Raw genomic sequence first — 20,250 nt, 5'->3', positions numbered from 1 at the left:
TTGGGTCCCTGCCACCCACATGGTAGACCCAGAGTGAAACTATTGTGGGCATTTGGGGAATGAACCAGTAGATGGAAGAACTTGCTTTTGTCTCTGCCTTTTAGGCAAATAAATTAAAAAAAAAAAAAAAAAAGAACCAATCAGGCTAGCAATGTAGTACAGTAGGGTAAGCCACTGCCTACAATGCCAGCAACCACCGGTTTGAATCTCAGCTACTCTACTTTTTTTTTTTTTGACAGGCAAAGTTAGACAATGAGAGAGAGAGAGACAGAGAGAAAGGTCCTCCTTCCGTTGGTTCACCCCACAAATGGCTGCTATGGCTGGCGTGCTGTGCCGATTCAAAGCCAAGAGCCTGGTGCTTCCTCCTGGTCTCCCATGCGGGTACAGGGCCCAAGTACTTGGGCTATCCTCCACTGCCTTCCCGGGCCACAGCAGAGAGCTGCACTGGAAGAGGAGCAACCAGGACAGAATCCAGCGCCCTGACGGGGACTAGAATCCGTGGTGCCGGTGCCGCAGGTGGAGGATTAGCCTAGTGAGCCACAGCGCCGGCCCTCTTTTTTTTTTTTTTTTTAAGATTTATTTATTTATTTGAAAGATAGAGTTACATAGAGGCAGAGACAGAGAGAGAGGTCTTCCAGCTGCTGGTTCACTCCCCAGAGGGCCGTAACGGCCAGAGCTGCGCCAATTCAAAGCCAGGAGCCAAGAGCTTCCTTCCAGTCTCCCATAAGGGTGTAGGGGTCCAAGCCCTTGGGCCCCTGCCATCCATGTGGGAGACCTGGGAGTTCCTGGCTCCTGGCTTTGGCCTGGCCCAGCCCCAACCACTGAGGTCATTTGGGGAGTGAACCAGTGGATAGAAGATATCTCTCTTTCTCCCTCTCCCTCTCTCTGTGTAACTTTGCTTTTCAAATAAATAAATCTTTAAAAAATAACCTTGCTATGTTAGATTTTAATTTATGTTAAGTGAATAAAATTATACAATTATATATTAATTATATATTCATATATTTAATTTTATTTCAAGCAATCACTTTTTTTTCAAATTTAAAAACATAGAAAGTGACATATTTTGGATTAATCGAACAATTGCATTTTATTTGAGAGAGAGAGAGAGAGAGACAGATCTTCCATTTGCTGACTCACTCCCCAAATGGCCGTGATGATTAGGGCTGGAACAGACCAAAGCTAGGAGTCAGGAACTCCATTTAGGTCTCCCACAAAGGTAGCAGGGACCCAACTGCTTAATCCATTGCCTTCTGCCTCCCAGGATGCACATTAGCAGGAAGCTGGATGGGAAGCGGAGTAACCAACATTTGAACAAGGTGCTGTGATTTAAGCAGCTGCATCAAATACCTGTCTCTAGAATATGATATTAAAAATGAAAAGTACAACTGTGCCATGTACCATTAAAAATTATACAGAAGAAGGGCCAGTGACATGGTGCAGCAGGTCAAGCTGCTACTCACAATGCCAGTATCCCATATTGAAGTGCTGGTTCAAAGTCCAGTCACTCTGCTTCTAATCTAGTTCCCTGCTTATAGGCATGGGAAGGCAGTGGAAAATAGCCCAAGGACTTGGGCCCCTGCCACTCACATGGGAAGGTAGGATGAAGTTTCCCAGGTCCTGGCTTTAGCCTCAGACCTGGCTGTTGTAGCCATTTGGGGAATGAACAAGCAGGTAGAATATCTGCCTTTTGCCTCTCTCTCTCTGTTGTCCTGCTCTTCAACAAACAAATAAATAAATCTTTAAAAAAAAAAAACATTGTTATACAGAAGAATAATGAACTGAGAAATTTTCTTGCCATTTGTAAGTTTTTTTTTAAAGTATATTAAAAAATGCTACAATAATGAAGTTTAAGGGACATATCAACTAAATACAAGGGAGGGCCTTCTAGAATTCAGATTTAAACAAATCATCTGTAAAAATACAGATACGAGACAATGAGCAGATCATTTTGTAATATTAAGGAAAAGTGTTTAGTGGTATTGTGGTTTTTTTTTTTTTAAGAGTCTTTATCTTTCAGATTTTCATATTAAGAGACTGTGGTATGCTACCAAAGATTTGCTTTAAAATAATCCAGTGAGTGAGGTGAGGAGGAAAGGATAGGGATACCAATCAAACAAGACTGGCCAAATGTTGGTAACACTTAAAGCTAGATAACCAGGTACATGAGTGCTCATTACACAAATCTCTATATTTTATGTGTTTACATTTCTAAAATAACAAATTCAGAATGCTATGAATAGTTACAATTTCACTGTGCTAAATATATTATGCATGGGGGAAAATAAAAAAATGAACACCAAGATATTACATATTTTACTTATGTGTAGTAGATAACAGATGATTTATGTTTTATCCCTTGTGCTTATATACATTATGCTTTCACAAATGTATTTCTTTTGTACTCATAACAAAATCCCAATTCAAAAAAATTAAAGTTGGGATTGGCGCTGTGGCATGGCAGGTAAAGCCACAGCCTGCAATGCTGGCATCCCATATGGGTGGTGGTTTGAGTCCTGGCTGCCCACTTCACATCCAGCTCCTTGCAAATTTGTGCCCGGGGAAAGCAGTGGAAGATGGCCCAAGTCCTTGGGCCCCTGCACCCATGTGGGAGACCCAGAAGAAGCTCCTGGTTCATGGCCATTGCGGCCATTTGGGGAGTGAACCAGTAAATCGAAGATTCATTCTCTCTCTCTCTCTACCTCTCAAATGAATAATTATACCTTTTTTAAAAAATTAAAGTTAATAAAACACACACATACTGGAGAAGAGCTGAAATGAGGAGAATAAAGCAATCAAAAATCTACTGTTACCCTAACACCAGAAGCATAGTTCCTTTTCTTTAGAGCATAACTGAGATCATTCCATATATGCAACTGCATATCCTATTTTACTCATTGGTTTTATTTCCCTGTTTCATTAAGCAATTCTCATAAAAATCATTTCTAATGACCACCAAAAAAATTTCTTTCTAAAACCTAAACCATCATGATTAAACATACCAATGCCATAGAAATACACATTTTAGCAGTTCTTGTTTTGACAAATTTTCTAGAAGTGGCATGCTCATTTAATAAAATCTTCTGTAATTCAGATAGCTAAAAATAACTTAAATAGATTTTTAAGTGATTGTATTTTATTTACTTTAGTTTCCAGTTACCTTCCATACTTTGGCCCTCAAGTCAGCAGGCAGTGGTCTCCCTTGAATTATATTTCTCAAAGTTTCAAGATCACAACCTCCTGCTTCCAGAGCTTCTTCAAGATCTTTTTCCCTAAAAAAGAAGTCCTCTTAATTAAATTTTTTAATTCATACTTTTTTTTATTCAAGATTCATTTGCATGCATAGCCTATCAAGAGCTATGATTCCCAGCAGCCAAAACACAAGGGCAAAGGACAAGGCATATGGCATTCATACACTTGGTTTTCTTGGAGGGGAAGCCCAGATTTCATACAATTGATCTATCCCTGTTTTGCACTTAGTTCTAACAAATTTGGTGATATTTTGCTAAATTAGACAAATAGAAAAAAACAGGATGAGATAAGCAGATTGACAGCATTGTGAGGTAAGGCAACAATAGTATTCACAGTAGTAGTAAGAACACTTCATATAGCACTATGTGCCAGGCATGGTTCCAAACACTTCAGTTTTTTTTTTTTTTTTTTTTAATTCTCTCAACAATCCTATAAGGTATGTTACATGGCTAACACCACTTACAGATGCAAAAATTGAGGCTTAGAGGGGTTCTGTACATTTATTTTTATTTATTTATTTATTTTTATTTTTGACAGGCAGAGTGGACCGTGAGAGACAGAGAGAAAGGTCTTCCTTTTGCCGTTGGTTCACCCTCCAATGGCTGCCGCGGTTGGCGCGCTGCGGCCGGTGCACCACACTGATCCGAAGCCAGGAGCCAGGTGCTTCTCCTGGTCTCCCATAGGGTGCAGGGCCCAAGCACTTGGGCCATCCTCCACTGCACTCCCTGGCCACAGCAGAGAGCTGGCCTGGAAGAGGGGCAACCGGGACAGGATCGGTGCCCCGACCGGGACTAGAACCTGGTGTGCCAGCGCCGCAAGGTGGAGGATTAGCCTAGTGAGCTGCGGCGCCGGCTGGGGTTCTGTACATTTATGAGGCAAGTGAAGAAAGCATCTATGGTATTAAAAAATTACCATTCTTTCACGTTTAATAAATCTAATTCGTAGAAGAGCCAGTATTCAAATTTCAGCAGTCTGATTTCTGAATTCATGTTCTTGATCTCAACACTAACTACTGGCAAGAAGGAGAAACCATAAAATTGAGCCAAGAATTTGAAGCAATACAATCTGAGACTAATACATACGTATATCAATAACCTGCTTACTGCCTGGCTTATAGCAAGTATTCAATAAATGTTTAAGGAATAAAAAAGGCTCTCCTAGTATATAAAGCAAAAGAAAAACACCACATCACCAAGTAGGCAATGCTCAGTCTCTAATGTGTAAGGACTAAGGTATGAGATGAATTTTATTTTCATTTGCATATGACTAAAGTAATAATTTTTTAAACTTTCACAAATTTATTTATTTAAGCTAGAAAACAACCAATTAAATTAATTAACTTCCTAGGAATTTTCAAAAGCAGAGGTTTCATTGTATAGAATTTTCACATACAATACATTAAAATTTGCACACATTTTTTAAAAGTTCATAATTCAGTCAGGCAATTTCCAACATAATTTTAATAAATTATTTGTATTTTTGACAAACAGTAACTGTACATATTTATGTGGTACAATGTAATATTTCGATACATGCATACATTTCAATGATTAAATTAGGATGATGATTACTCATCCCTTTATATATTCAAGATTTCTTTGTAGTGTGAACATTCAAAAGTCTTTCTTCTAGTTATTTAGAAAAAATACAGTATGCTATTGTTAACTATTGTTACCCTATTGTGCAATAGAACACCAAAAGGATTATTTTTACAATAAGGAAAAAAAGTAGCTTTTAATTCAATAAAAGTAAACCTTTCTGAGCCGGCGCCGTGGCTCACTAGGCTAATCCTCCGCCTTGCGGCGCCGGCACACTGGGTTCTAGTCCCAGTCGGGGCACCGGATTCTGTCCCGGTTGCCCCTCTTCCAGGCCAGCTCTCTGCTGTGGCCAGGGAGTGCAGTGGAGGATGGCCCAAGTGCTTGGGCCCTGCACCCCATGGGAGACCAGGATAGGCGCCTGGCTCCTGCCATCGGATCAGCGCGGTGCGCCGGTCGCAGCGCGCCAACCGCGGCGGCCATTGGAGGGTGAACCAACGGCAAAAAGGAAGACCTTTCTCTCTGTTTCTCTCTCTCACTGTCTACTCTGCCTGTCAAAAAAACTTAAAAAAAAAAAGTAAACCTTTCTGAAGTTTAATTTATATTTTTTTGAGACACTTGATTAACTGTGAAGAAGAACCCAAGAATGGTACATCTTTTGTGAGCACTTAAGACATTACTATAGCTTATGAGACATAGAAAATATCCTCCACTTAATACATTAACACAAGGTAAATCTTTGCAAACAGGTTTTTACTATAAACTCTCATAATCCAACTCTTTGAGGACAGAGGTCTTACATGGGAAGTTCTTGCACAGTGACTCTTGGGGCTGGCGCTGTGGCACAGCGGGTTAACGCCCTGGCCTGAAGCGCCAGCATCCTATATGGGCGCCGGTTCGAGGCCTGGCTGCTCCATTTCCAATCCAGCTCTCTGCTGTGGCCTGGGAAAGCAGTGGAGGATGGCCCAAGTCCTTGGGCCCCTGCACCCATGTGGGAGACCCAAGGGAAGCTCCTGGCTTTGGATTGGCACAGCTCCGGCCATTGCGGCCAATTGGGGAGTGGACCATCGGATGGAAGACTTCTCCACCTCTCCTCTCTCTGTGTAACTCTGACTTTCAAATAAATAAATAAATCTTATTAAAAAAAAATTAACACTCTTATGTATGATGTTAGTGATCACCCAAGGCTCTTGACATGAGCTGCCTGGGCTATGGAAGCCTTTTGAATCCATAAACTCCTTCCATATTTAGAGAACGCCACAAGCAAAGTAGAAGTTCTCTCTTCCCTTCAGAGAAATGTACATTCTTCTTTGATGACCACTTCTTTCTGCTGGGGTCTCACCCACTGAGGCCCTTCATATAGGATACTTTTTGCCACAGTGTCTTGGCTTTCCATGCCTGAAATGTTCTTATGGATGGATTTTTCAGCCAGAACCTTTTGCCTTAAGGGCTGATTCTGAAGTCAGAGTGCAGTGCTATTTAAAGCTACTGTCATTCTATGAGTCTTCTATATGGACTGCTTCCCATCCAACATACTTATGAAGCAGCCTAAAAGGCAGATCATTCCACTAAGATCAGAAAATCGGGATTTCCTACCATTTTTGTGATTTTGAAGAAAGCAGATTCTTCCCATTCCTCATTCTCTCAATAAATTAAGCTCCCCCTACTGAGAGGATTCTAAGAATATTAGTTTAAATATATAAATTTCATAAAGTGTTATTTCTACCTATCACCTTACACAAAAATTCACTCAACATGGATTAAAGACTTAAATCTACGACCCGAAACCATCAAATTATTAGAGAGCATTGGAGAAACCCTGCAAGATATAGGCACAGGCAAAGACTTCCTGGAAAATACTCCAACAGCACAGGCAGTCAAAACCAAAATTAACATTTGGGATTGCATCAAATTGAGAAGTTTCTGTACTTCAAAAGAAACAGTCAGGAAAGTGAAGAGGCAACCAACAGAATGGGAAAAAATATTCGCAAACTATACTACAGATAAAGGATTGATAACCAGAATCTACAAAGAAATCAAGAAACTCCACAACAACAAAACAAACAACCCACTTAAGAGATGGGCCAAGGACCTCAATAGACATTTTTCGAAAGAGGAAATCCAAATGGCCAACAGACACATGAAAAAATGTTCAAGATCACTAGCCATCAGAGAAATGCAAATCAAAACCACAACGAGGTTCCATCTCACCCCGGTGAGAATGGCTCACATTCAGAAATCTACCAACAACAGATGCTGGAGAGGATGTGGGGAAAAAGGGACACTAACCCACTGTTGGTGGGAATGCAAACTGGTTAAGCCACTATGGAAGTCTGTCTGGAGATTCCTCAGAAACCTGAACATAACCCTACCATACAACCCAGCCATCCCACTCCTTGGAATTTACCCAAAGGAAATTAATTTGGCAAATAAAAAAGCCATCTGCACATTAATGTTTATTGCAGCTCAATTCACAATAGCTAAGACCTGGAACCAACCCAAATGCCCATCAACAGTAGACTGGATAAAGAAATTATGGGACATGTACTCCATAGAATACTATACAGCAGTAAGAAACAACGAAACCCAGTCATTTGCAACAAGATGGAGCAATCTGGAAAACATCATGCTGAGTGAATTAAGCCAGTCCCAAAGAGAAAAATATCATTTGTTTTCCCTGATCGGTGACAACTGAGCGCCAAAGGGGAAACCTGTTAAGTGAAATGGACACTATAAGCAACAATGAACTGATCAGCTCCTGTCCTGACTTTAGATGTACAATGTAATACTTTATCCTTTTTAGTATTTGTTGTTGTTGTTGTTGTTGTTCTAGTACTATTGGTTGAACTCAGTAATTAACACACAATTATTCTTAGGTGTTTAAATTTTAACTGAAAAGTGATCCCTGTTAAATCTAAGAGTGGAAAAAGAGAGGGAGGAGATGAACAATTTGGAACATGCTCAATTGGACTGGCCGCAAATGGTGGAGTTAGAAATGTGCCAGGGGATTCCAACACAATCCCATCAAGATGGCATGTACCAATGCCATCGCACTAGTCCAAGTGATCAATTTCAGCTCACAATTGATAGCTCTGATAGGTCTAAGAGTCAAAGAGATCACACAAACAAGACAAGTATCTGCTAATACTAACTGATAGAATCAAAAAGGGAGAGAAAGATCCAACATGGGAAGCGGGATACACAGCAGACTCATAGAATGGCAGATGTCCTAAACAACACTCTGGCCTCAGAATCAGCCCTCAAGGCATTCGGATCTGGCGGAAGAGCCCATGAGAGTATAGCAGGCATGGAAAGCCAAGATATCATGGAAAAAAAAAAAGACCTAAATGAATGATCTCTGTGAGTGAGATCCCAGTGGAAAGAACGGGGCCATCAAAGAAGGAGGTACCCTTCTCCGAAGGGAGGAGAGAACTTCCACTTTGACTATGACCCTATCGGAATAAGATCAAAGTCAGCGAACTCTAAAGGCTTCCATAGCCCTGGCAACTCATGACTAGAGCCTAGGGAGATTACTGACGCCATGAACAGGAGTGTCAAATTGTTAAGTCAGCAACAGGAGTCACTGTGTACTTACACCCCATGTGGGATCTGTCCCTAATGTGTCGTCTAAAGCGAAGTGATGCTATAACTAGTACTGAAACAGTATTTTTATACTTTGTGTTTCTGTGTGGGCACAAACTGATGAGGTCTTTACTAATTATATACTGAAGTGATCTTCTGTATATAAAGAGAATTGGAAATGAAAAAAAAAAAACAACCTGGTGTTAAAATGGAAATGGCATAGAAAATTAATTAATTTGAAAAAAAATTATGTAGGATCTCTGTCTTTAATGTGCTGTACATTGCTATTTAATGCTATAATTAGTAATCCAATGGTAGTTTTTTCACTTTATGTTGCTATATGGGCAAAATGTTGAAATCTTTACCTAATATATACTAAACTGATCTTCTGTATACAAAGAGAATTGAAAATGAATCTTTAAAGGGGAGGGTTGTGGGCGGGAGGGAAGTTATGGGAGGGGGGAAACCATTGTAACCCATAAGCTATACTTTGGAAATTTATATTCATTAAATAAAAGTTTAATAAAAAAATTAAATGAAAATGTAATCACTTGGGATCATATTCAACAGAAAAGCACTGATCAAATTTAAAAGGTTCCATCACAAAGCTACTGAAAATTCATGTAAGCAAGAAGATAAATAGTAAATACACAAGGAAGTTTTCTTCTTTTGCCATACAGTTACCAAAATGTTGGAAGTGAAAGAGATTTCAAGTCTACTGTTGGCTTCTGGTTGATAAAGACTGGGGTTTACCTGTTATATGCTACCTAAAATGTACAAGACAATGTGCTAGGATTTGAAGGGACAGTTTGTAACCATGAAATGAAGAAAATTTAATGGCATCACTGATTATTAAATAACACATACTTGAAATGTGTAAATGAAATGAGAGACTGAAAATATCTAAATGAGATGGAGTTCTGTTACCAAATAAGTGGACTAGAATTTTTCTATTTTTGTTGGAAAATGCTTGTTTTCTTTTTGAAGTAACTTTGCCAAGTCCCTTGTTATTACAAACAACAAAGCTAGTATTTGGGGGCAAAATGTCCAATCCTCAAAGCACTTTTTAGATCACAAATAAGGTACAAGCACATCTCTATTGAAACAGCTGCTGTTGGAGTCTTTGATGCTTTCCCCAGGGAATCACAAACAGTCTCCAGCAGCAAAATCACAGAAAGAGCTCCTTTGGAGATCAGAAAGTGTTACACTTTTGGTAAAAGAGACCTCTCACAAACCTAAATAATTAAACATAACCTTATCTTCTGAACAAAGCATTTGAAGGTTCAGGTATATACTCGTAAAAGTAAGAAAACCATGTGCTTGTAAAGTAGTAAAGAGCTAAAAAATATGAAGTTAAATAATTCATAGAAGAATCAAGCAGAGAAAAGAACTTAATAAGCAAATTTCTACTAAGCAAATTTCTACTTTTGAACAAGCAATATATACAGTTGAAAAGTAAAAAAACAAAATGCATGTCTGGTGGGGCATGGTTTTTTTTGTCTTCTTTGATTGTGGGCAGCTTTTTACTGACCTTACAAACTAAAGGTTGGCACAAATGTGGTAGACATTCAGCTATGGTCTTAAAATAGGTAAGTACAGGTCTTGTCTGTGTATTCCAGTAAGTGTGAAAAATACATAACTGTTTCCTTTGCTTGCAAAGTTCAGGAAAGAGCAAATCTAAAGCTCTAGTAACTGTAACTTTGAAGCTATAGAATATGTTGTAAGATTAAATATTGTTGGGGCCGGTGCTGTGGCGCAGGTTAACACTCTGGCCTGCAGTGCCAGCATCCCTTATGAGCGCTGGTTCTAGTCCCAGCTGCTACTCTTCTTATGCAGTTCTCTGCTGTGGCCTGGGAGAGCAGCAGAAGATGGCCCAAGTCCTTGGGCCCTTGCACCCACGTAGGAGACCCGGAAGAGGCTCCTGGCTCCTGGCTTTGGGTCGGCATAGCATCAGCCATTGTGGCCATATGGGGGGGAACCAGTGGATGGAAGACCTCTCTCTCTGTCTCTACCTCTCTCTGTAACTGTCCTTCAAATAAATAAAATAAATCTTTTTTAAAAAATTTAATTTATTTGAGTGAAGCTGAACATCATTTCCTTTAATTATTGTGAATAACTTGTGCCTATTTTCCTACTGGACTATGATTTTATATTTTTTGAACTATGTATTTAGTGATGTCAGTAAGCCTCTGACTATAACATAAATTAAAAACATGTTACCTAAAAAAATTAAATATTTTATTCGAAAAAGAAAGAGAGATCATCCATCCTCTGGTTTCCTCCCCAAATGCCCACATTAGCCAAGGCTGGGCCAGGACCAAACCAGGAACCCAGAACTCAGTCTGGGTCTTTCATCTTTTCCTACATCTCCTTAGCACAGAATTATTCCCCAAGAATTCTCGAATAATCACTAAATATTGCATAGTGTTAATAAGCCAAGTAATGAAGAAATCAAATACTATTTAGAAATATGGTAGTATCCATCAGAACAAAACAAAATTGCAGAAGGTGGCTTTTTCAGAGAAACAAAAGGAGAGGCATTTTTGGCCGGCGCCGTGGCTTAACAGGCTAATCCTCCGCCTTGCAGTGCCTGCACACCGGGTTCTAGTCCCGGTTGGGGCGCCGGATTCTATCCCGGTTGCCCCTCTTCCAGGCCAGCTCTCTGCTATGGCCCGGGAAGGCAGTGGAGGATGGTCCAAGTCCTTGGGCCCTGCACCCACATGGGAGACCAGGAGAAGCACCTGGCTCCTGGCTTCGGATGAGTGAGATGAGCCGGCCGCAGCGGCCATTGGAAGGTGAACCAACGGCAAAAGGAAGACCTTTCTCTCTGTCTCTCTGTCTCTCTTACTATCCACTCTGCCTGTCCAAAAAAAAAAAAAAAAAAAAAAAAGAGAGGCAGCTTTCACTTCTCACATAGCATTAGTCAGTAGAGCTTGATTATATTAATATATTTCAATAAGTATTTATAGATTCCTTTTTAACATTTATACTCACCCAGTAATAACTGAGAATCAGCAAAATGATTGATCTACAAGCATGTTCAAAGTAGTGTTTAACCTTGAAAAACTACAGTAATTGTCCAAAAATAAGAATTGATTTAAATCAGCAGATGAAATTCTAAGAAATAATGTGAACTGCTGAAAAACAACTGCTGACATGGAAATAAGTTTATGATTCTAAGGACATATATAAGTGAAAAGTTTTAAAATTCATGCTCAAACACATATGTCTGTAAAGGATACTATTCCCACTCACTCTTTTCATACATTCTGGAAAGAAACTTTTTTAAGTGTTTATTTCCAGTGGTATCCTTACAGGAGAGTTTTAATTTCTTTTCTTTTCTTTTTTCTTTTTTGCTGGGACAGGGGAATTATGTGTATTTTTTCTAAAATAAGCAAATATAGTAAGTTTGCAAGGAGAAAAAAAGTAATAATTTTCTTCTTAAATATATATTTCTTTGTTTAGAATATAAACAAGTTCAACCTATAGTTTACAACAGTCTCCTAAACATATTTGACAAAGTTCAATGTAAGTTTTAAAAAATATAAAAATATTTGGTTCAATTTTTGGATACAGAATAAAACTGCTTTTGAGGAAGATGTATCCTCTGTACACTTCCTATGGATGGAGTCAAGGGCAAAGGGTGGAAAGGTGGCATGGATTTGATAGAAAAGCTTTCATGTGGCTTCACTCCATGTCCTCATTCTTGATTCCATGGCCCAAGGCTTCAAGCAGATTCTTGATAACATACTCAACATTCAGAAAGCTGTAAATTCCCAATCCTGGGTTAACTAATCAGTTCCATTTTCTTGGTTTCTATCTTCTGCTCAATACAGATTTCTTGAGAAAATAAGACAACTTCACGATGCTAACTAAATTCATCATGCCCTATTATCTGTTAGGCATCAATGCTGCATGAAGAGCTCCTGTTTACCACTTTCTTCAGACCGCTTTGTCTACACTTCACCTCAGGTGATTTGACCTCTACTTCAAAGACAAAACACAGGTCACCAAGAATCTCTTCCCTTTTATTTCAAGTAGTTTCAAACACAAAGAAACAAAAAGCAACTACGATCTTCCAGATATAATTTTCCTCCTTTCTCCAGTTTAAGACTGGTAACTTGACCTGGGTCTTATCTTCACAACTTCTTGGAAGCCTCAGAGTTAATCAACTGTACCCTGTCTCCTAAGTTCTATTTCTCTTTCTCTACTGATTCCTCCGAGCCAATATGCTCAAATATTGCCATATTAGGAAAACATTAATAGTGATAACAACAACAATAACAACTCCTCCAAAACTTTCCTTTCCATCTAGCTAACAAACACCTGGCAGAACTTTTTCAAAGAATTTGTGACAATGCATGTCGGCACTTCTCCCTCATCATACACACGGTTTCCCATCTCCTGTCCACCTCCATTATTTCTTACCCCTTTTAATCCTCACCATTCTATTAAGACCACTCCCCTATCATCTTCATTTCTTTCCTAATAACAAAGTCATCTGCATTGGAATTTTTAATTCATGAAGCCTCTCAGTCTATGAAATAAGTTAAATCAATTTAATTAGTTTCCAAAATTCTTAGAATCTAATCCTTTTCTGTTATAATAAAAAAGTAGATTACAGTAGCTCAAAAAGACCAACTGGAGTTAAGACACACTGGTTAAGATGATGGGATCTCATATTGTGAACACTGGCTCCAAGTTCTTGCTTCCTAATGCACAACTTGGGAGTCAGTGACCATGGCTCAGGTGGTTAAGTCCCTACAACCTACGAGGGAGACCTAGATTGGGTTGTGGGCTCTTGGCTTTGGCACGTTTCAGCCCTAGCTGTTGTGGGCATTTAGGATGTGAACCAGTGAGTGAAAGATCTCTTTTTTGGGGGCCAGCACTGTGGCATAGTGAGTAAGACTGCAGCCTGCAGTGCTGGCATCCCATGTGGGCGCTGGTTCAGGTCCCAGCTGCTTCTCTTCTGATCCGGCTTTCTGCTATGGCCTGCGAAAGCAGCGGGAGATCGCCCAAGTGCTTGGGCCCCTGCATCTGAGTGGGAGACCTGGAAGAAGCTCCTGGCTTCGGATCAGCATAGCTCCGGCGGTTGCAGCCAACTGGGGAGTGAACCAGCGGATGGAAGACCTCTCTCTCTCTCTCTCTTTCTCTCTCTGTAACTCTACTTTCAAGTAAATAAATAAATCTTTATTAAAAAAGAAAGATCTCTTTTTGTCTCTCTCTCTGTGCCTCTCAAAACAAAAACACAAAAAAAGAGAGACATAACTTAGGACCTATAATATATGTAATCAATCTAAATTTATTTTTTTTTATTTTTTTATTTTTTTTTATTTTTGACAGGCAGAGTGGACAGTGAGAGAGAGACAGAGAGAAAGGTCTTCCTTTTGCCGTTGGTTCACCCTCCAATGGCCGCCGCGGTAGCGCGCTGCGGCCGGTGCACCGCGCTGATCCGATGGCAGGAGCCAGGCGCTTCTCCTGGTCTCCCATGGGGTGCAGGGCCCAAGGACTTGGGCCATCCACCACTGCACTCCCTGGCCACAGCAGAGAGCTGGCCTGGAAGAGGGGCAACCGGGACAGGATCGGTGCCCCGACCGGGACTAGAACCCGGTGTGCCGGCGCCGCAAGGCGGAGGATTAGCCTGTTGAGCCACGGCGCCGGCTCAATCTAAATTTAAATACAGGGTACAAAGAACATACAGGGAAAATTCAACACCTTTTTTTTTTTTTTTTTTTGGTCTTAAAATGATCAAAGGTCAAAGATAAATTAGTTTCATTAAAAACACAGGTGCCGGTTTCAATATGTAGCAAGTTAAGTTTCTGCCTGTGAGGTCAGTATCCCATATCAAAGTGCTAGTTCAAGTCCCACTGCTCTGCTTCCAAACAAGTTCCCTGCAAATGCACCTGGGAATGCAGCAGAAGAGGCCCAAGTACTTAGACCCTCCCACCCAAATGGGAGACAGGGCTGAGTTCCTGGCTCTGGCTTCAGCCTGGCTCAGTCTGGTCCATTGTAGCCATTTGGGAAGAGAACTGTGTGACGGAAGATCTTTCTCTTTCTGTTTCTCCCTTTCTCTGTCTTTCAAATAAATTCTGCCTTTCAAATAAATAAATTTTGGTGGGGAGTAAACCATCAGATGGAAGGGAGAATAACAGAGAGAGGGGGGAAGAGAGGGGGAAAGGGAGGGAGGAGGAGGGGGAGAAAGAGAGAGAGAGAGAGAGAGAGAGAGAGAGAGAGACGTTCCATCTGCTGGTTTACTCCCTAAATGGCCACCATGGCCTGCACTGGGCCAGGCTGAAGCCAGGAGCCAGGAGTTTTTTCTGGGTCTTCCACAGGGATGCAGGGGTCCAAGTACTTGGGCCATTTTCCATTGCTTTCTCAAGTGCATTAGCAGGAAGCTGGATTGGAAGTGGAGGAGTTGGGACTCGAACCATCACCCATATGGGATGTCAGCACTGCAGTTGGCAACTTTACTCACTAAAATACAGCGCTGGCTTCTTAAATAAATAAATCTTTAAAGCAAAGAAACATACAAAAAAAAAAAAACAATACAAAAGCTAAATAAATGGAAATGAACAAAAGCCTAAAATCTGCTACGAAAACATCTTAAAGACATTATTTCTATTGTATAGAATACTCTGTTAACAGTATTAACCAGAGCCAAGAGAAAAAAATGGACCCAGAAATCATCACTGAAAATATTTCTAGGATTCAAAACCACATAGAATATAACCTATAATTATTATTCTCCTTGCCTCAAATATTTCCACATTTACTTATTCAAAAGGTCTTACTTAATTCCCCTTCAAAAAGTCACCTCTTTTCTTTTACTGCTTAAGTCCATCAAAACAGCAGTCTCTACTCATCTCATTTTCTCTTTCGCTCAAACCTCTTACTTAAACCTTCGATAAATACATTTTGATCAACTTACACAGGAGCCACTGTGTGAGGCACTAAGATGCAGCAGTGGACAGAAAACCAATTCCCCCACAGAGCTTACATTCTAGCTGGCTATTCCAAGGTTCTAGTCCAAGATCTATTATCTAAATCCTGTTGAGGCCGGCACCGCGGCTTACTTGGCTAATCCTCTGCCTGCGGTGCCAGCACCTCGAGTTCTAGTCCCAGTTGGGGCTCCAGATTCTGTCCCTGTGGCTCCTCTTCCAGTCCAGCTCTTGCTATGACCCGGGAAGGCAGTGGAGGATGGCCCAAGTGCTTGGGCCCTGCACCCGCATGGGAGACCAGGAGGAACCACCTGGCACCTGGCTCCTGGCTTCAGATTGGCGCAGCGCGGCGGGCGCAGCGGCCATTTGGGGGGTGAACCAATGGAAAAGGAAGACCTTTCTCTCTCTCTCTAACTCTGCCTGTCAAAAAAAAAAAAAAAAATCCTGTTGAGCAGAGGTAGAAGCAACTCTTTCTAGAGTGCAGTTTACTCAGATTTGTTTAGAATATAAACTATAGCACAGACTAAATCATGCCAGTCTGGTCAAGACTCTGAATAATCATTTTAAAATTCTAAAATGACCAGCTAACAAGTTACAAGCACTGGCAAATTGCATGACAGTGAGTAAGCATTGGCAAGCTGCATGTGTTGAGTTGTGGTTTCATGGCTTAAATTGTGCCACCACATTTCTGGGTACTTCTTCATGCCCTGGCCATTAGACATCAGCAGCAAAGCTTTGTCTGAACTTATTTTGCTGTTATTAGCAAACTGGCTACAAATTAGTGACATACAGAACTCCTTAAATAGTTTCTGAATATCCTGTATGACATTTGGTAGAAATGGAAAGAGTGCAATTTTATTACATAAATATGGATGGAGTTCAATGACCCTAATATGTAGTATGAAATTTGTTATTTTTAAATATCTAACTTAAACCATAAAAACTTTCTAAGTATTTTAACAAATAGTACATTACATCCCAAAAAGACCTTGAAAACATACTGTCTTATACTAGTATAACTGTCAAATCTTTTTTTTAAGATTTATTTATTTATATGAAAGGCAGAGTTACAGAGAAGTACAGCCAGAGGCAGAGGCAGAGAGAGAGAGGGAGACAGAGAGAGAAGTCTTATATGTGCTGGTTCACTCCCCAAATGACTGCAAAGGTGGGATCTGGGTAGATCCAAAGCCAGGAGCCAGAAGCTTCTTCCTGGATCTCCCATGCAGGTTCATGGGCCCAAGGACTTGGGCCATCTTCTACTGCTTTCCCAGGCCATAGCAGAGAGCTGAATCAGAAGTGGAGTAGCTGGGACTTGAACCGATGCCCCAACTGGATGTCAGCACTGCAGGCGGAGGCTTTACCTGTTACGCCACATCAAGAGCCCCCAATTGTGAAATCTTGACACTTTCGGTATTTGTAGCAAGAATCAGACATGATTTTTACAAGTATTTTAATGAGATATATTTGGATGATGCCATGGTAAAAAAAAAAAAATACCCCATTCACCAACGCAGAAAGAAAAAAAATCACTGAAACTTTATTACAGTATCAGATATACAAAAGCAGTTTGGGGAGATTCCCTTATGAACTAATGTAATCCTTACCAGAATTTGTGCATTAACAAGGATCTTGTGCCAAGTAAAGAACGTGCTAAATCTAGTCGTCTTGGCTTTACAAGCCAATCAATATAGCTATAGGGTATTTCACTATTGCACAACAGGAAAAGGGGACAGAGATCACAGACATGTTGTTCCACCTACTAAAATTAACTATCAATGGAGAGGCTTTAAATCTTCACAGGCTTAGTTTTACAGACAGAGAGAAAGGTCTTCCATCTACTGATTTACTCCCCAAAAGGCTGCAATGGCTAGGGCTGAGCCAATCCAAAGCCAGCAGCCAGGACCTTCCAGTTTCATGTGGGGGCAAGAACCCAAGCACCTGGGCCATCTTCCACAGCTTTCTCAGGCCATAGCAGAGAGCTGAATCAAAGAGGAGTAGTCGGGACACAAACCGGCCTTGGTACCGCAGGCAGAGGCTTAGCCTATGATGCCACAGCATCAACCCTCACAGACTTAGTTTTGATCCCATAATCCATGTAGATCAAACTGTACCAATGGAATCAATGGTGCCCCTTTCTCTGCTAAAAAGAAATCCTCACAGGCTGCCAAAGTAAAAAGAACACACAAGCAATAACAAAGGCTTCTTGTAACAACATGCATAATGCAATGTATCTGCCATAAGGTTTGCCTACAAAATTAAAGACTAATTTGTCGACTAATGAGCAGTTAACTTCAGAGTGCTCTAAAACCTCTTCTCTTGGATGCTTTTTCAAAGTCTTCAACACTGTTCCTTTCCATAACATAAGATGACTTTTTAACACAAAGAAATGCATCAGGGTTCTGTTTTATTTCCAAAGCAGTTCACTTGGAAACTGAAAATAAAGCATGTCTTTTGCCCAAGACAAAGAATGGGATGAAAATATCAAAAGTCAGAGAGAGACATTACATCTACTATAAATTACCACTTTATACAAAGTATAATGATAAAATAAGTGCCAACAATACTCCTTTTCTTGAAATCAGCATTATGGAAAATAAAGGAACAAGTATTGCAAATTAAGTGAAAATACTGAAACATCTGGGAAATTCTAAGGATACTTCTCTACTGGGGATCACAGTTTGGCAAAGACACTCATACAGGATTTATTTTTATAAGCTAGGTCCCAGCCTTCAATGAAGAAGAATTTCACACACACACACACACACACCCCCAAAAACAAAACAAAAAAAAAAAAAACCCACTCATTGTTTTTGACCTAAATGAAAGATCTCTTTGAGTGAGATCCGAGCAGAAAGAACAGGCCATCAAAGAAGGAGGTACCTTTCTCTGAAGGGAGGAGAGAACTTCCATTTTGACTATGACCTTGTCTAAATAAGATTGGAGTTGGGGAACTCAAAAGGCTTCCATAGCCTTGGCAACTCATGACTAGAGCCTAGGCAGATTACGACGCCATAAACAAGAATGTCAAATTGTTAAGTCAACAACTGGAGTCACTGTGTACTTACTCCTCATGTGGGATCTGTCCTTAATGAGTTGTTCAATGTGAAGTAATGCTATAACTAGTACTGAAACAGTATTTTACACTTTGTGTTTCTGTGTGGGTGCAAACTGATGAAACCTTAATATATACTAAATCGATCTTCTGTATATAATGATAATTGAAAATGAATCTGGATGTGAATGGAATGGGAGAGAAAGCGGGAGACGAGAGGGGTGCGAGTGGGAGGGAAGTTATGGGGGGAAGCCATTGTAATCCATAAACTGTACTTTGGAAATTTATATTTACTAAATAAAAGTTAAAAACAAACAAACAAAAAACATGAAAAAAAAATTGTATGGCATACTTTTAAGGGTATAAAATAATGTTTTGATAGACGTATACAATGTGGCATATTAAATAAACCTAATCAACATAAAAAAGCTCATTGACACTCACTTTGATGATTAAATCTAAACAGAATTTATAAAACAAGGCTCAAGAATTTCTGGTATGCACTTACACACTTACATGAGATAGCTACCTTCTTCTACATATCACTTGTGTAATTCAAAACCAAGGTCAGAAACTCCAGAAATGGGAGATAACTTATAGGGATTATTTTAAAAGCAAATTTCTTATTTTTCCAATACTTATATAAGCATTTTACAATACTTATTTTTCCAATACTAAAATAAACTGATTCTTTTTAATACACATGCTACCAACACACAGTTAATACAATTAAATTACTTGTTATATATTAAAAAGACACAATTATATAATACCATTATATAAATGTATCTTAAATATAAAATATAGGGGAAAGCACTGTAGCACAGCACGTTAAATCACTGCCTGAGACACTCTCACCCCATATCAAAATATACCTAAGATAAAGTCCTGCTTCTGCTTTCAATCCATTCTTGCTAATGTACTGGTAAGCAACAGGTGATGACCCAAGTGTTTGGGTTCCTGCCATATATGTGGGAGACCCAGGTGGAGTGCCTGGCTTCTGCTTTCAGTCTGGCCCAACCTCAGCTGTTGTTGGCATTTAGAAGATCTCCCTCTCCCTCTCCCTCTGTTTCTCCCTTTCAAATAGTGAACTAATAAAATGTAAATATATATAATATATTAAATAGAAAAACATACTTTCACGATGTGGCATGTAACCATAATATCTTGAGATTAAAAAATGAATCCATTTATGTGATCTTTGGCAAGGTAATGGGAACACAGTACTATGAAAATGAAAAGGCTATAGTATACAAACTGTCAGTTTTGTACTGTCCTTTCTTGCGTATCATGTGAAACAGACAATGTGGTAATTCATACCTTTATAGCCTTACATGTGTCACAGATAACCAATAGACACATATGCTCAACAGTTCACATCTTTGAATAATGTTTCTTTCAAAACACAAAGTTGTTTTTATATTTTTATATATGTTTTATATTTTATATATGTTTTATATTTTCACATGGGCTCTCCATAGGTGTTCAATAAAGTAAATGTGAGATATCCTAGGGGTCTTCAAATGGTTTATGGAAAATGTATATCATAAAAAAGCTATACATGGATTTCAGATTTTTTGTACAAAAATAAATTTATACTAACTTGTTATAACATGTATGTTTGAGCAGGATCTAGTTAAGTCACTAAGAAGGGTAACACATTAGTTTGAAAAGAAACCCTATAAAAAGCAGCATGAATTCTGCTATAACTGAAGTAAGAATAAACATCAAATTTACATTGCAAGGTGGGAAGAAGAATGGTGAAATCCCCAACATTATGAAAAGTTTTGGAGACAATGTCTCAAGTAAATCAGCAGTTACAAATGGATAACTCATTTTTAAGAGAAGACAAAATGATGCTGAAGATGAAGCCATAGAGGCAGACTATTCA

General features: G+C 39.6%; 1 protein-coding gene across 2 annotated transcripts in view; it reads right to left on the bottom strand.

The window, feature by feature from the left end:
- The window catches only part of TBC1D23 (TBC1 domain family member 23), a 78,229-nt gene that overhangs the window by 52,634 nt on the left and 5,345 nt on the right, over positions 1–20,250 (bottom strand). For both annotated transcript variants that reach the window (XM_062206919.1, XM_062206915.1), the window contains exon 2: positions 3,161–3,272. In XM_062206919.1, the coding sequence (XP_062062903.1) occupies positions 3,161–3,272 (112 nt within the window). The remainder of the gene's footprint in view (positions 1–3,160; positions 3,273–20,250) is intronic.

Source organism: Lepus europaeus, chromosome 2 (assembly GCF_033115175.1).
Source record: "Lepus europaeus isolate LE1 chromosome 2, mLepTim1.pri, whole genome shotgun sequence".
Lineage (NCBI taxonomy): Eukaryota > Metazoa > Chordata > Mammalia > Lagomorpha > Leporidae > Lepus > Lepus europaeus.
Note: the sequence above shows the minus strand (reverse complement) of the source record. Positions and strands in the feature narration are given on the sequence as shown.